This window comes from Lycium ferocissimum, chromosome 7 (genome assembly GCF_029784015.1).
Source record: "Lycium ferocissimum isolate CSIRO_LF1 chromosome 7, AGI_CSIRO_Lferr_CH_V1, whole genome shotgun sequence".
NCBI classification, from domain to species: Eukaryota; Viridiplantae; Streptophyta; class Magnoliopsida; order Solanales; family Solanaceae; genus Lycium; species Lycium ferocissimum.
In genome coordinates this window covers 3,017,831-3,031,371 of record NC_081348.1, presented here as the reverse complement: position 1 = coordinate 3,031,371, position 13,541 = coordinate 3,017,831, and the positions used below count along the sequence as shown (strand labels likewise).

The window sequence follows — 13,541 nt, the reverse complement described above, 5'->3', positions numbered from 1 at the left end:
ATGACACGAGAGTTGAGCTCTCCAATGTTCGAGTCAATTGTCCCATGTCCCAAATTTTGAAACACCCTTACATTAATGCTGAGCATGTAGCATTTCCAGTAGCCCAACCTCACTACCACAACAATGGAGGATATTTAGCTGTAGCTCAGGTAAGTCATTTTGATTGCGGAGGAATAGCAATTGGTGGATGCTTGTCACACAAGATTGGAGACGGTGTAACTGTCAGCAATTTCTTCTACCATCTCCTCACTTTGTAGGAGAATCCATCTACCCCCAATATATTAATGGTCATGGTCCTTGTGTTGTATGACTATCAAGTCAAAAAAGCCAACATAACCAGGGAAAAGATTTGTGTTCCCAGCTGCTAAAATAAATGCCCTCAAGCTCATAGCTGAAGTTGAAAATCCAACTCAAACTGAAGTTGTGAGCGCGCTTCTTTATAAATGTGCTGTAGCTGCACGGAGAGAGAACGTTGGTTCATTTAAACCGTATTCCTTGTTTCAAGTTGCAAAAATGCGCCCAAGACTCAACCCACTCTTATCACAAGATGCATGTGGTTGTTTGATCTCCAGGTTTTATGTGAAAACAACTAACGAAAGGGATATAAATTGTCCAAGATTGATAAGAGAAATGAGGAAGGAGAAAGAGAAGCTCAAAGATTCTACTATGAAAAATGCAATTATCTCACAAGTAGTTAATTTTTCTTGAAAAAGGAAAGAATGAGTTTGATTATTATGGTTGTTCCAGTTTGGTGTCATTCCCGTTATATAAAACGGATTTTGGATTTTTATACTGATGGATATTCAAAATGGAGTCGAAGCCATAGTACTGCTAGATGAAAAAGACATGTCTTTATTTGAAAGAAATCCAGAGCTTCTGGAATTCACTATTCCAATTCCAAATCATTAATTTATTACCCGTCTTTTGGTCATCCCACATCTTTTCGTAATATGCAATTGAAGTGCCTTCAACTTGTAAGACGTGCTAAAATATTATTTATAAACTTTGGTCATCCTACATACAACATACCCAATATATCCCACAGGTGGGGTCTAGGGAGGGTAGAGTATACGCATACTCTCCTCTTTCAACAATGTTCTGAGAGTGGAATTTCACTTTTCTTGATTTCCCACCAATTCCTTAGATTTCTTACCCCTAACTTGGGAGGTAGAGAGGCTATTTCCAATAGACTATCGGCTCAAAATTTGGTCATCCTACAACTTTTCATATACATATGACTCGAAATGACAATTTCTTTTAACATGTACGATTTAATTGTACCCTACAAAATGCGCTTACTAAAGTATGTGAATTTTTTACGTACCACCAACACGAGAAAATCCCATTCTAAAAATTCCAACTCATCTAAGCTGGCTTCCACCTTCTAGTTCCTCTCTCTCTCTCTCTCACTCTCTATATATATATATACACACACGCGCACACACACTACGAGCCACTTTAATACTACTGCGCTTCTTGGATATCATAATCGTAGTCCCTGGATTACTTTTGATTAATTTGCTACAAGTAATTATTTGGACCCCAAAAAAAAAAAAAAGCAACGTAATATCTGTTTCCCTTTGAATGTGAAACAGGCCGTAATGCGGATAGACGATCAACGGAGAATGGGGTTTAGAGATTATGTTAAATGTCAGTTTGAATTATTACTAGAAGGCAAACCCGAATCTTGTTAAGGTAATATTGGTAGTCTGCAGGAAAGTTATTCTGGTACATGTTGTCCAAATGGTTGGGAAGTTTTTGGAAGGTTGTGTTTGGTATATGGTTAGCTAATTTATTAATAACAAGTTGTTCTTAACTAACAATAAACTACAAGATGAAATGCAATTGAACTTCAGTTACTTTAAATCCCAGTAGAGGAGCTTAAGTTACAATTTAGTTAAAAACTGATTTCATCGAATATAAGAATACAAATTTACAATCACTACTATTTCAACATTTTGAATTTTAAGCAATTCACGAATTTACCAATACTTAAGCCTCACGGATTTAGGTTTCTTACAAAAGTAATGGCACCCGACTTAACCGAGTCAACTACTTTGCTGTCATCCTATTCAATAAGTGCCGATAACAGGATCAATGTCATGGCAGTGTGCCACATTCCTTCAGAAACATTTATTTGTTTCATATTTATATACAACATTAAGTTGGAGATCAAATGCTACATTATCTTGATGTCACACAATAATGATACTATACCCAACCAGTCCCTCCATCAAGCAACAACTAAATCCTTGCCCGAGGTAAAGGAAACTGATAAAATGGTAATGACCAAACCCCAAAATTGCTCTGGCTAAGTTTCCCAGCTCATAAGAAAGAATACGTGATAGTACACACTTTTGACTCACCCCTATGTCGCTAACCTACCTCGTACTGCACCCTCACCTCGAGGCTCCTGCTGCAGCCCCTTTATCGCATTCCCCTTGCTCCTCCTTGGCAAACTCTTCAATCAATTGGCGCTGTCTTGGTGTCAAGTTTCTGCACCCAAGTAGTAAAGATTTTTATTAGTTAAATTTAGAGGCCACCAAACTATAAAACCTCCTAATTTTCCCAAAGACTAGGCCCAGATAAGAGTCAAGGGTAGTAAAAAGTGCAGTAGTAGACAGTCATTTCCACATTTAACACAAAGGGCACCTACGTGGGAATGCTGACATTGAAATGGACAAACTGATCCCCAAATGAGTAGGAATTCCGTCCTTTTATTCCTGCATAAACACACAGAAATATTATAAGCTCGAATGAGAAAGTTTACAATGCCTCGAGAGTGAAACAAGATAATTGACTCCGTGCACATTAACGAATTATGCTTTGAGAAAGCTAGGAAGCCTTGGGAACTAGGTCGTTATTTGTTTATTACACACATCACACTGTAAATTGATACAACTCATACTGCACCTCACACTGTAACTTGATATTGAGGATAAATGTTCAAATCATCTGATGTTCTAGTAAATTTGAGCATTCAGCAAAACAATGGTTCGTCCAAAGAACTAATCCAGAAGAAAAAATCTGTCTTAAACAAAGTACCATTAAAGTTCTTACCTTTCTTTTTGAGGACAACCTTTTGGCCAGGTTGAGTGCCAGCACGAACCTACAAACAACAGGATGTCAAAATTTGGACACATCGAGATTAATGTCAAAGGACCAAACAGTAAGATCACTTCTTTGTTTCGTACGACAAGAAAGCAAGTTGGCTTCATATAAAGAACCTTAACATCCTAGCAATGACCATTGCCTACTAGAAACTAACCAGTAACCACTTCTCAGAACTCACATAATGCAGGGTAAGAATGATTCGAAGACTCAAAAACTGATAATATAATATATCAATGCAGATTGAACAAGTACAACGATTGCTTAATCAACCTAGTCATAGTTAAGAAAATAAAATGTACTTCTGCCTAAACTTTTTAAGTTTGGAAACTTTCCGGTCAAGTGGTAATGTGGCAATTACATTTGTACGAACAGACGATTCATGACCCAAATAAAAAAAGGAATTAATAACTATCTGGATGCAGATCGAACAAGAGAATTAGACATGCTAATGGGAGCATTTATCACTCAAATCAATGTCTCAAAAGTTTAATTGAGCCCCTACCCCAACCAATTGTAGAAATATCATATGGAACCACATTTTCTCTCCATTTCGAATGTGTTCTCTAAACTCTCAAAGGCCTGCTAGAGAAGCATCTCACTTTTACCAAGTTGTAGGGACAATCAAAGTGCATAAACATCAAACTATTAAAGATTCTAAGAAGGAAAACGGGAGAACAAAGGTTAACCATGATCAGCATAGTAGTATTTTAGTACCTTAACAACAACATCTCCTGTCAGAGTTGGGACTTGGATTGTTCCTCCCAAGATTGCCTGCAGTAAAGTATTCATCAGAATCTAACCATATTACCCAGCGAAGATTCACAAATTTGTAGCTTTAGGAGCCATGACAAGAAATATCAAAATGGCAAAAGTATGAGGCCTCAGGTTGACAACTGTTATGGCTACCAGATGTCCAGAAATGACGCAAAAATACTTTTTGGCCCCGAGTTCCCAGCAGATATTAATGCGATAAAATTTGTCAATAAGCTCAACGTGTAGAATAATGCACAATGTTCGTCTGGTATCCTCCCACCAGGTACATATAGTTTCCAATCAATGTTACCTGATACTTTGTGTCTTGGAACACAAACAAGTTAGTAAGCCACTAATAACCTAAAACTCAAGTGACCAAGGGTAGGCTTCTTTAGATCACACGTCAATACACTTCAAGAACTGCGATAACACCGTAATTTTTTTGTTTACAGGGAAATGGGAATTTGAAAGGTTTAAAAAGATTATTATCATCACAGAGTAAGATCTGAAGACAAAAAATGCTAGGAAATAATATAATATGAGGCTATGTTACTCGGGACTCTTCAAAAATATAGAGGGATGCGTATCGGATCCTCCAAAAGTAGTGTATTTTTGGAGGATTTGACACGGGTGGCAAAATTTTTAGAGAGTCTGAGCAACTTAGATATGAGGATGATATTTTAGATGCCAAAATAAACTGACAACAGCAAGCAAAAAATCAACTCGAGATTTGCTGGGGAATGGTTAAATGTGGTTACTCTATATTCCTTGATATACTGCAGCAACACATTTTTTTTTTAATATCAGCAGAGCTTATAGTTGGTTATGGAAATAGTACCTGGGGGATACTCAAAACAGCATCTACATGAATATCAGAGCCTTCTCTCCGGAAAACGGGGTCTTCTCTGACCTGAAAAAAGAATACCAGATGCCACTATGAATAACATGAGTCAAATTTGAGAATATACAAAATGACCATGGAAGCTTTCAACCAAACCTTAATAACAACGTAAAGATCTCCAGGTCTATTGCCTTCAGGATCTGCTCCACCACTTCCATACACCTTGATTCTCTCGTCGGTGTCTACTCCTGTTGATAAAAATAATGAGTGATACGAAATATCTAGAGGCATGCACAGGCACAAGCCACAACATATTATTGTTCCTTGCTACAGCATATATGGGTTTCCCCTTCTTGAATTGATCCATATGTAGACTAGAATATTTGTACGTGAGCGTGTTTATGAACAAGATACCTGTATATGCATGTTTTTATGGTTTGTATCTGTCAAATCAAGCAGATGACAAGTTTAAATCACTTTCTCAGGAAAATAACTATTAAACATCACGTAATATTACTATTTACTAGAGAAAAACAGTGGAGGCAAAAATTGTTCAACTAAGACAGTTTTTCCTTGTGCTATATAGTACCTCTAATGCTAAAAGGACTGTATGAGAATCCTTGGTGAAAGAAAAAGTTTTAAGTGAAAGTAAAACCGCGTCAACCCATATGTAGATTTTAACAATAAGATGCTTTCATCTAACATTATTTTCCTATTTTGGTTTCTTTCGCATATTTCTAAAAAGGAACAACAGGGAAGTTTATGGTGCATAAGTCCCAACTATGCTATAGTTCTATAACTTGGTTACATCTACTTAAGTTGCTAAATCAATAATGAACCGACTCTACCGAATGCATTTTGCAGATTACAAAAACGCATCAAGTTAGGTTATGTTGACAAATCAGGTATATTTCACACCATAATTACTTGCTGTGGCAGTCATGCATAGATGTAATCGGTGGTTACAGCTTACCAGGCATGATATCCACTTTCACGGTCTTTGGTCCTCGTAGTACTCGATTTCCCTTGCAAGACTTGCAGAAACTCTGTAGGCCAAGAACAATTCTATCAATGCGTCTACCTCTCACACAATTATTCATCAAACAAAGCCAATTCATCAAAGTAGAAGTTGAAATGCTAGTTAAAACTGCAACTGACAGTGGTTAAGATTCCAAAACTCATTGATGCACTCCTCCCCGAAAGGAATGTACGCATCACATAAATAGAAGACTAAAAGTTCAGCTGAAGAGTGGAAATGAATAATTTTCAACAGTTCATTGTATCAAGAGGAAGACTTTAATCATCTTACAGGATATAGAACACTAGAGAACAGAGACTTCCTTCAAACACGGGATACAGAACACTAGACAACAGAGACTGACTTCATTTTTTTTTTGAGTAAGTGAAGAAACTCCCTCTTTTTTTTTTTTTTTTGAAACTGGTACTATTAAAGAAATGTGTTTAGGAACTCTATCTTATCCGAGTACAGAACAATTCACACCAGCAGTCATGAAGAAGAGAGATACAGCAGAAAACAAACTCCAAGAATATGAAATGGGTATACACTTTATTCTTGCCCTACTGAGATGAAATTAGTGAAGTTAAAGATTCCCTTCTATGATGTTCATGACATCTTTTAAGTCAGGATAATTACAATACCTATTTAATATGCTTTAGCAAACCAAGCACAACGACCATTCCCCCCCCCCCCCCCCCCCCCCCCCAAAAAAAAAAAAAGACCCGCATTAGCTATATGCATACATTACTAACGACTCTGTTTTTTTGTAGACAGGATGTCATACCGATACTATTTTCCCTGTTCCGTTGCATGCAGGACACGTCGTCTGTAGTGTGAAAGGACCAGTTTGCGAGATTGACTGCAGAGGATTATTGAAAATTTAAGATAAAAGGAGCCAACATTATACACAACAAAACATGCATGTCGCCGAAAGTAAAGAATAAAAATAAACAATGAGTAACGAAAATAACCAAAGAGGTACTCACCACGCCAGAACCTTTGCAGCGCTTACAAGTTTCAGGTCTAGTGCCAGGAGGCACACCAGTTCCACCTAAAAGAGAAACAAGGGAGGGAGAAAAAAGGGACTGCAGTAAGTACCAAGTAGAGTGGAGCCCGCCTCACTAACATGAGAGCAGGTCTGGACTACTTTGACCAAATTTTATAGGTTCAAAGAGGCTAGACAAACTTTGACAAGCGAATTCAACATATCACCTGTCCCAGCTCGCACCCAGTACCCAGCAGTAACTTATTTAATATCTTGTTCCTTATCAGGAAAAAAGCTTATCTTCCTATAACCAGATTTTGATTAACTCACAGACACTTCAATGCTCATCTATAGAACAACAGTACTTAAAACTTATTGATCTCCTATTTAGAACCCCCCCCCCCCCCAAACAGGGGCGAATCTATATACAAAATTTGGGTCACGTGAACACATGGTCATCCGACAAAACTCGGTATATTATGTATATAATCCTTAAAATATATCTAATATTAACTGAAGGAACACATGGTCAAACTAAACTGTGTGGAGCACTGGTTAAGTGTTGGATTTAATACCTTAAGGTTGTGAGATCAAACCCTACTAAATGCACTTTTGTGTCTTTTTTCTTAAATTTTTTTCTAAGGTGAACCCATCCTCTTGAAATCCTGGATTCGCCTCTGCCCCCAAACCCCCAACACACACACACACAAAAAGGAAAAAGAAAACTAAAGAAATTGCTGGAGATTAGATTAGGCAGTAAAATTAAACCAATCTCCTTCAAGAAACAAATAAATATATTCTTTATCACAAAAAAAAGAAAAAAAAAAGTGAATATACCACAAGCAGTGCAAGCCAAATCTGTTTGGAAAGTTATAGTCTTAGCACAGCCCTGAACAGCTTCCATGAAGGATATTTCAATTGGAACCTGCATAATAAGGGGTAAAACAGTTAAAAAAATAAATGGTGGAAGTGCATAGATAAAAACGGCCACAATAACAAATGAGGAAGAGAGAAAAGGAGGAAACCTTGACATCCTCTCCACCTATGTCTCTGTTAAAGATGTTGCCAAAAATCTAATCTCCAATAAACGCCAGAGGAAATGGGAAAGGGTTAGAACTCAAGGATTGAAATTGAGAATTCAAAAGATATGGGCGTAACAAAGCAAGGGGTAGCAGGTTCACCTAATTTTGCATCATATTTAGCATAAAATGACTTTAAGCTTTTAGAGTCGTGATACATCTGAAAAGACCATGAAAGTGGATGCCTAAGAGTTTAAAGAGAACTACAAAAGCATGTGTTTTCACAATATCTCACTTAATGTCATTCGTACATCTCCATTTTCCACAAACAATATGGATGTATTGGGGGAAGTTGCTTTTTCTAATAAGGTGAGCTAAAGATGTATCCAGGACACTATATATTTGAAGCTCAAGGAAACTCGACAGGTAACAATGACATCAACTATTTTTGACTCTTTAATTTCCAATATTAACATTCATTACCCCCCCTATTCCAATTTATGTGGCACACTTTCCGTTTTAGTTTGTCATAAGAAAACTGTCAATTAAACTTTATCATTGTCCTTTTACCCTTAATGAGACGATTTATAGCCACACAAATGACTGTGGCTTGTTTTAGACTACAAGTTTCAGAAGTCTTCCTTTCACTCTTGAACTCCATGCCCAATCAAACAGTGCCACATAAATTGGGACGGAAGGAGTAATACTTTATCCGCAGCAAAAAAAGTACCTCTTCACAAGCAACTCCCTCAAACGTGAATTGACTCAAACTCTCTATAGATGGGGCTAAAATTCACGGAAAGGGGAGAACACAATGTGAGCACGCTCTCAAAATGCTGACCGTGACACTGTTTAACAAAAACGCAGCCAATAATCTCTTGATATATGTTGAAGAGATAACAGAGGGTATCTGTCCACCAGAGGACCTCTCTCATGAAAAGAGAGAACAATTACTCAACTTTGTATCTTGCTCAAGAACCAAATTACATAGAGGCAAATTAGTACAATTCAATGCTTAACAGACAGCTAGAGAAAAATTCAAACATCCAGAATATCACCATAGCAATTTTCCAAGACAAAATGTAAATGGATTATCAGAACTAAACCGAAATCTGGTCCTTACATCAGCATTTCTAAACATATCTTCAAATGGACTTTTGAAGCCACCAAACGGATCAAACCCAGGACCTCCACCTCCACCATTGTTCATATTATTAAATGCATCATGCCCAAGCTGCATAATCAACAATGCATCAGAATGCCTCTAGCTCAAGAGAAATTATAATCGAAGTCGTGAACGTTTACAGGCAAAATAAACCCCTAATATGCAAATAAAAAGAAACATTGAAGTAAATGCCTGCCAGGTTAAAGTGCAAAGTAACTCATAAGGCATGTCAAACCTGATCATATTGTTCACGTGTCTTATCATCCTTCAGAACCTGCAATTGCCACATAGATGAATAAAGAATTTCTCATCCAAAATTCCATACAGTAATAACTCCAGCAACAACGTTTTTACAGAGCAAAAAGCTTCTCCAAAATGACAAGTACCTCATAAGCCTTTGAAACTTCTTGAAACTTTTTTTCAGCATCTGGATCATCTTTATTCATATCTGGATGCAGTCGCTTCGCAAGCTGAAGCATAAACAGTGTATAATCAGTAACAAAGATAAGTTGATACCAATTCCAAAAACTTCTAATTGCAAGTTGCTACTTGAGTTATTACAATGTTCTACTTGAGTAGAACTTAGCCAATCGTATAATTGCAAACCTTAAAGGACAATATCAACTAATGTTGAAGGGGGATTACAAACATACCCCATAATATGCTTTCTTGATTTCAGAGGCAGTTGCATTCCGATTGACGCCAAGAACCTCATAAAAGTCTTTCATATTCATGGCTAACCAAACGTTAAACAGGGAAGATGTGGGGATTATGTTAGTGACTTGAGTCAAAATTCATAAGCAATCTAATAGGAAAAATAAGTACCATAGAATCAAAATTCTAACAGATACCTCCATTACCATTTTCCAAGATTACCGCCAAAATTTCCAAGATGAACATCATAGTGTAATAATTATTTGAACTGGAAAATCAAAGTGTAATAATTGAATACCACTTTTACCAATATGCCAAGCATTTCACAGTGGATAATATTGTACAAATGTTATTTGCTTCCAGTAAATACAATTGAACTTCACCTCACCTCCACTATATGGGGGAACCTCATAATGCATAAGAAAAGTAAATTCAGACTACCTCTGCTGTCAGCTTACCTCCTCCAATAGTTGGAGGATTAAATTTGCCCCTCTACTATGCGAAATTGATTAAATTTAGTAATTTACCCTCCGTTATATTATCGGTTCAAAAATACCCCTCCTCCGTTAAGTCTATCCAAGATGGACTTCCAACGCCACATAGCACTGACACTTGGTGAGGTGGAGATCACGTGGCATGCCATGTCACCCGCCAACCCATTTTACCCCATCCCCTTCCCTTCTTCTTCCACCACTAGCATCTTCTCCCCTCAACCACCACTGCTACCATCAACACCATCATTTTCATCGGTCACCACATCCACCTGCTTAAAATCTTTCATTGTAATAATGTCCGACATCTTTCAAAGTGATGTATTTTTATTCAAGCTTAGCAAGTTTGACATTCTTTATTTTTCTATTGTTTACTTTTTCTTTTCGTACAAAAAGTATGGGAAGTTCTTAGAATAAAATTTGTTCACCAAAATATGAGAAGTTTTATTTTTATTTACTTTAAAGAAAAGAAAACTAACAAATCAGAGTGCATTAATTAATAGATAAACATATCCAAGGAGCAATGAATTTAACCACACATGCTTTCCATCTAGAATTTTTTTTTAAAAAAAAAAAAAAAAAATTGGAATCAGTTTAATCAGCGTCATTAATTTATTAAGCAAAGGGACACGGGAGAACAACTATGATAATGTTGGTGCGAAGAACTATGAACTTGCTAAGCTTCAAAAAAATTCTTCACCTAAAAAGAAGTCGGACATTATTACAGTGAAAGATTGTAAGCAGGTGGAGGTGGTGATCGGTGGAAATGGTGGTGGTCATGGTGGTGTTGCTGGTTGAGGGGAGAAGATGAAAGGAAGGGGATGGGGTAAAATGGGTTGGCAGGTGACATGGCATGTCACGTGGTCTCCACCTCACCAAGTGTCAGTGCCACGTGGTGTGGAAGTCCACCTTGGATAGACTTAACGGAGGAGGGGTATATTTGAACCATTTAGATAACGCCGGGGGGTATTTTTGAACCGATAGTATAACAGAGGGAAAATTTGATCCTTTTCGCATAGTAGAGGGGCAAATTTGACCCTTTTCCCTATATTACACACACACACACACATATCTATTTGTCTACCATCATTCTCTGTAGGAGGCATAAAGAAGACTGTGCGCCTGCTAGCTAAAGCTTCTGTACCGCCTCTTTTTCCTCTTCAAGGAAAAAGTTGCAGACTCAAAATCTACAACAGACAGCGTGACAATACAGTGGAAAGTGTGATAATTTATACTTCTGTCTTACCAGCCTCTATGAACATGCACTTGTCAGGTTTTAGAGGTCAGGTGTTTTTCAATTAATATGGAAAAAGCGTCAAAGGACAGCCAGCAACAACCAATTCAACGAAATGAAATTAACCCCTAAAAATTCGACTAAACACCTCCAGAAGAAATTATAGCTGGATGGCAGTTTGCCACAATCTATGCTATCAATTGACACAAAGGAACATGACGGAAAAGAAAGGTATTTTATCTGGTTTGATTAGCCTAGTAAGAAATATTTTACCCAACGAGTTCAGCTGATTTACACAACAAGTCCAATTTAGAGTCCACAAAGTTCCCAAAACTTGTGACATTCAACAGATGAATTATATCTTCAAAATATAATATATATTTTCCAAGTAGAGTAGTAGACTAACAGAAAGCAGATAATTCATCATGATTATTAAATAGTGACAAAGAGACATATATCTATTTAATTGGTACCTGTTCCATGAATTGATCTTGTGGCTTTGAATTGTCCAAGTCTTAACCAATCCCTTTCAGTGCCCCCTATAACCCACAATAGCAAGAAACCAAATTCACAAAAATATTTAATCAAATAAACATATGCATCCATGGCTGCAAATAACACAAAACAATACAGAGTTGTACACATACCATTATTTGAATTAAAATAAAACAATCCCCTTGAGTGATTGCAGACTGCTGTATTATATCCCCTATAGCCATTCTTTAACAAAGATCCAGTAGCCTGCAAATTTCAACATTGCTCACACATAAGATGAAATGGAAAGATATATTATATATTATATATATAGAGAGAGAGAGAGAGGAATACAGAAGAAAAGGTGCAGCGAGCAAGCCGGTGAGCAAGACGAAGACCATTAGAGCTGACCATTTCAGTACACTGTAAAAGTTGGAACAACAAACAAACTAAAAAGGGTTCTTGATTAAACCCTAGGGAATAAAGATTTGTTTTTTTCTTTTAATTGATGAGGGCCACAAGCTGTTTTATGGAGCTTGGAGTGGAAGGTTCTAGTTAATGGCGCAAGGAGTAGAGTCAGGGCGGCCCTTTCACTTCACTTTTTTGAGGTTTAATTAGGCTATTTGCCTGAAATGAAGGGGTTTGTTTGACAAAATCTATACGCTCTATCTAAACTGAATCTAGGGCATACCCAAGTTTTGACGACAATATTTAACTTGCTTTTTCTCCAACAAAGAGGGATCCTTAAACATTAATAATTCCAAAAACAATATTTTTCTACCTCTTAAATTTTTGGTAAAATTTAGATGTATATATTATGATTTTTAGTGAAATTTTACTAGTATATATTGTCATTTTTCTTTCAATAAACTTGCATTCAATTTTCTTTTTTAATATAACAACTTTCTAATTGGGTGGTAGAATAATTTTTAAACAGTACTATTTACTATTCCAACTAGGGGTGGGGATGGTCATCGGCGGAGCCACCTCAGGCGAAGGGTAGTCAGGTGCACACCTTTCGCCTAGAAATTACTCGACGTACATAGATTAAATGTTAGCTATTATGATTATATATTTAATCTACTGAGATTTCTCTTTTTTTACTCTTAAATTTTCTTTTGATTTTATTATTTTGCTTCAATTTATTTATGCTATTTTTCGTGGTCACAGTTTCACCTTCTACCATTCAAAACCACTCACTTAAACTCCCTTAAATAATTGAAATTTTTCATAATAATTTGTTTAAGACGTTCATTATATGGGGTTAAGTGTTTGATCTTGTAAAGTAATGGTAATTACTATTTTACGTGTGTAAGAGTATCATTTTAATAAGGTTTAACGATCGACACATAAAATACAAGAGGCGCATTCGCAATTGAATTATATTAGAGATAACGGTAAAAAATATTTGGAGTATCACTTTTTTTGCGTGTTTCCTACCTGAACTATCACCAACTATTTATCGTAATACACCTCGAAACTGACCAGATCAAGTGTTTGATTACAATCGCCAAAAGGTGCGTGATAGCTTAATTTGCCCAGAAAATTTCGTCCACATGGCAGTTGACTCATTAATTTCGAGGTGTGTTTTGATAAATAGTTAGTGATAGTTCAGGTAGAAAATGCAAACACCTGGCAGTTCAGGTAGGAAACTCAAAAAAAAAAAAAAAATGATACTGTGTGTGTTTTTAACCATCAACTCTTACTAATTCTTTTTGTTTTTTTTTTTTTCTAATTGATTCCTTTAATTATCTGCGTGGAGTGACGTTTGGCACCATTTTTAAATAGGGAAA

At 36.6% G+C, this 13,541-nt stretch overlaps 1 protein-coding gene across 1 annotated transcript; it reads right to left on the bottom strand.

Moving 5' to 3' along the window:
- Positions 1 to 2,039: 2,039 nt before the first annotated feature.
- Positions 2,040 to 12,257, bottom strand: LOC132063114 (chaperone protein dnaJ GFA2, mitochondrial). The gene is made up of 18 exons (XM_059455545.1): positions 12,103 to 12,257; positions 11,922 to 12,015; positions 11,748 to 11,813; positions 9,549 to 9,631; positions 9,282 to 9,365; positions 9,131 to 9,169; positions 8,854 to 8,964; positions 7,737 to 7,784; positions 7,549 to 7,636; positions 6,713 to 6,777; positions 6,511 to 6,585; positions 5,682 to 5,754; positions 4,865 to 4,956; positions 4,706 to 4,777; positions 3,829 to 3,885; positions 3,061 to 3,109; positions 2,657 to 2,723; positions 2,040 to 2,496 (listed from the first exon to the last, which is right to left on the bottom strand). Exons 1-18 carry the CDS (start codon positions 12,160 to 12,162, stop codon positions 2,400 to 2,402), a joined length of 1,320 nt encoding a protein of 439 aa, XP_059311528.1. The 5' UTR covers positions 12,163 to 12,257; the 3' UTR covers positions 2,040 to 2,399.
- Positions 12,258 to 13,541: the final 1,284 nt, after the last annotated feature.

Bases quoted from the DNA above. Each gene is read 5' to 3' on its own strand.
- LOC132063114 (XM_059455545.1), bottom strand. From the start codon at position 12,162: ATGGTCAGCTCTAATGGTCTTCGTCTTGCTCACCGGCTTGCTCGCTGC. The intron at 9,366-9,548 runs GTATGTTTGTAA...TTTATGCTTCAG, and splicing joins TCAAGAAAGCATATTATGGG to CTTGCGAAGCGACTGCATCC. The intron at 3,110-3,828 runs GTACTAAAATAC...TGTTGTTTGTAG, and splicing joins CAGGAGATGTTGTTGTTAAG to GTTCGTGCTGGCACTCAACC.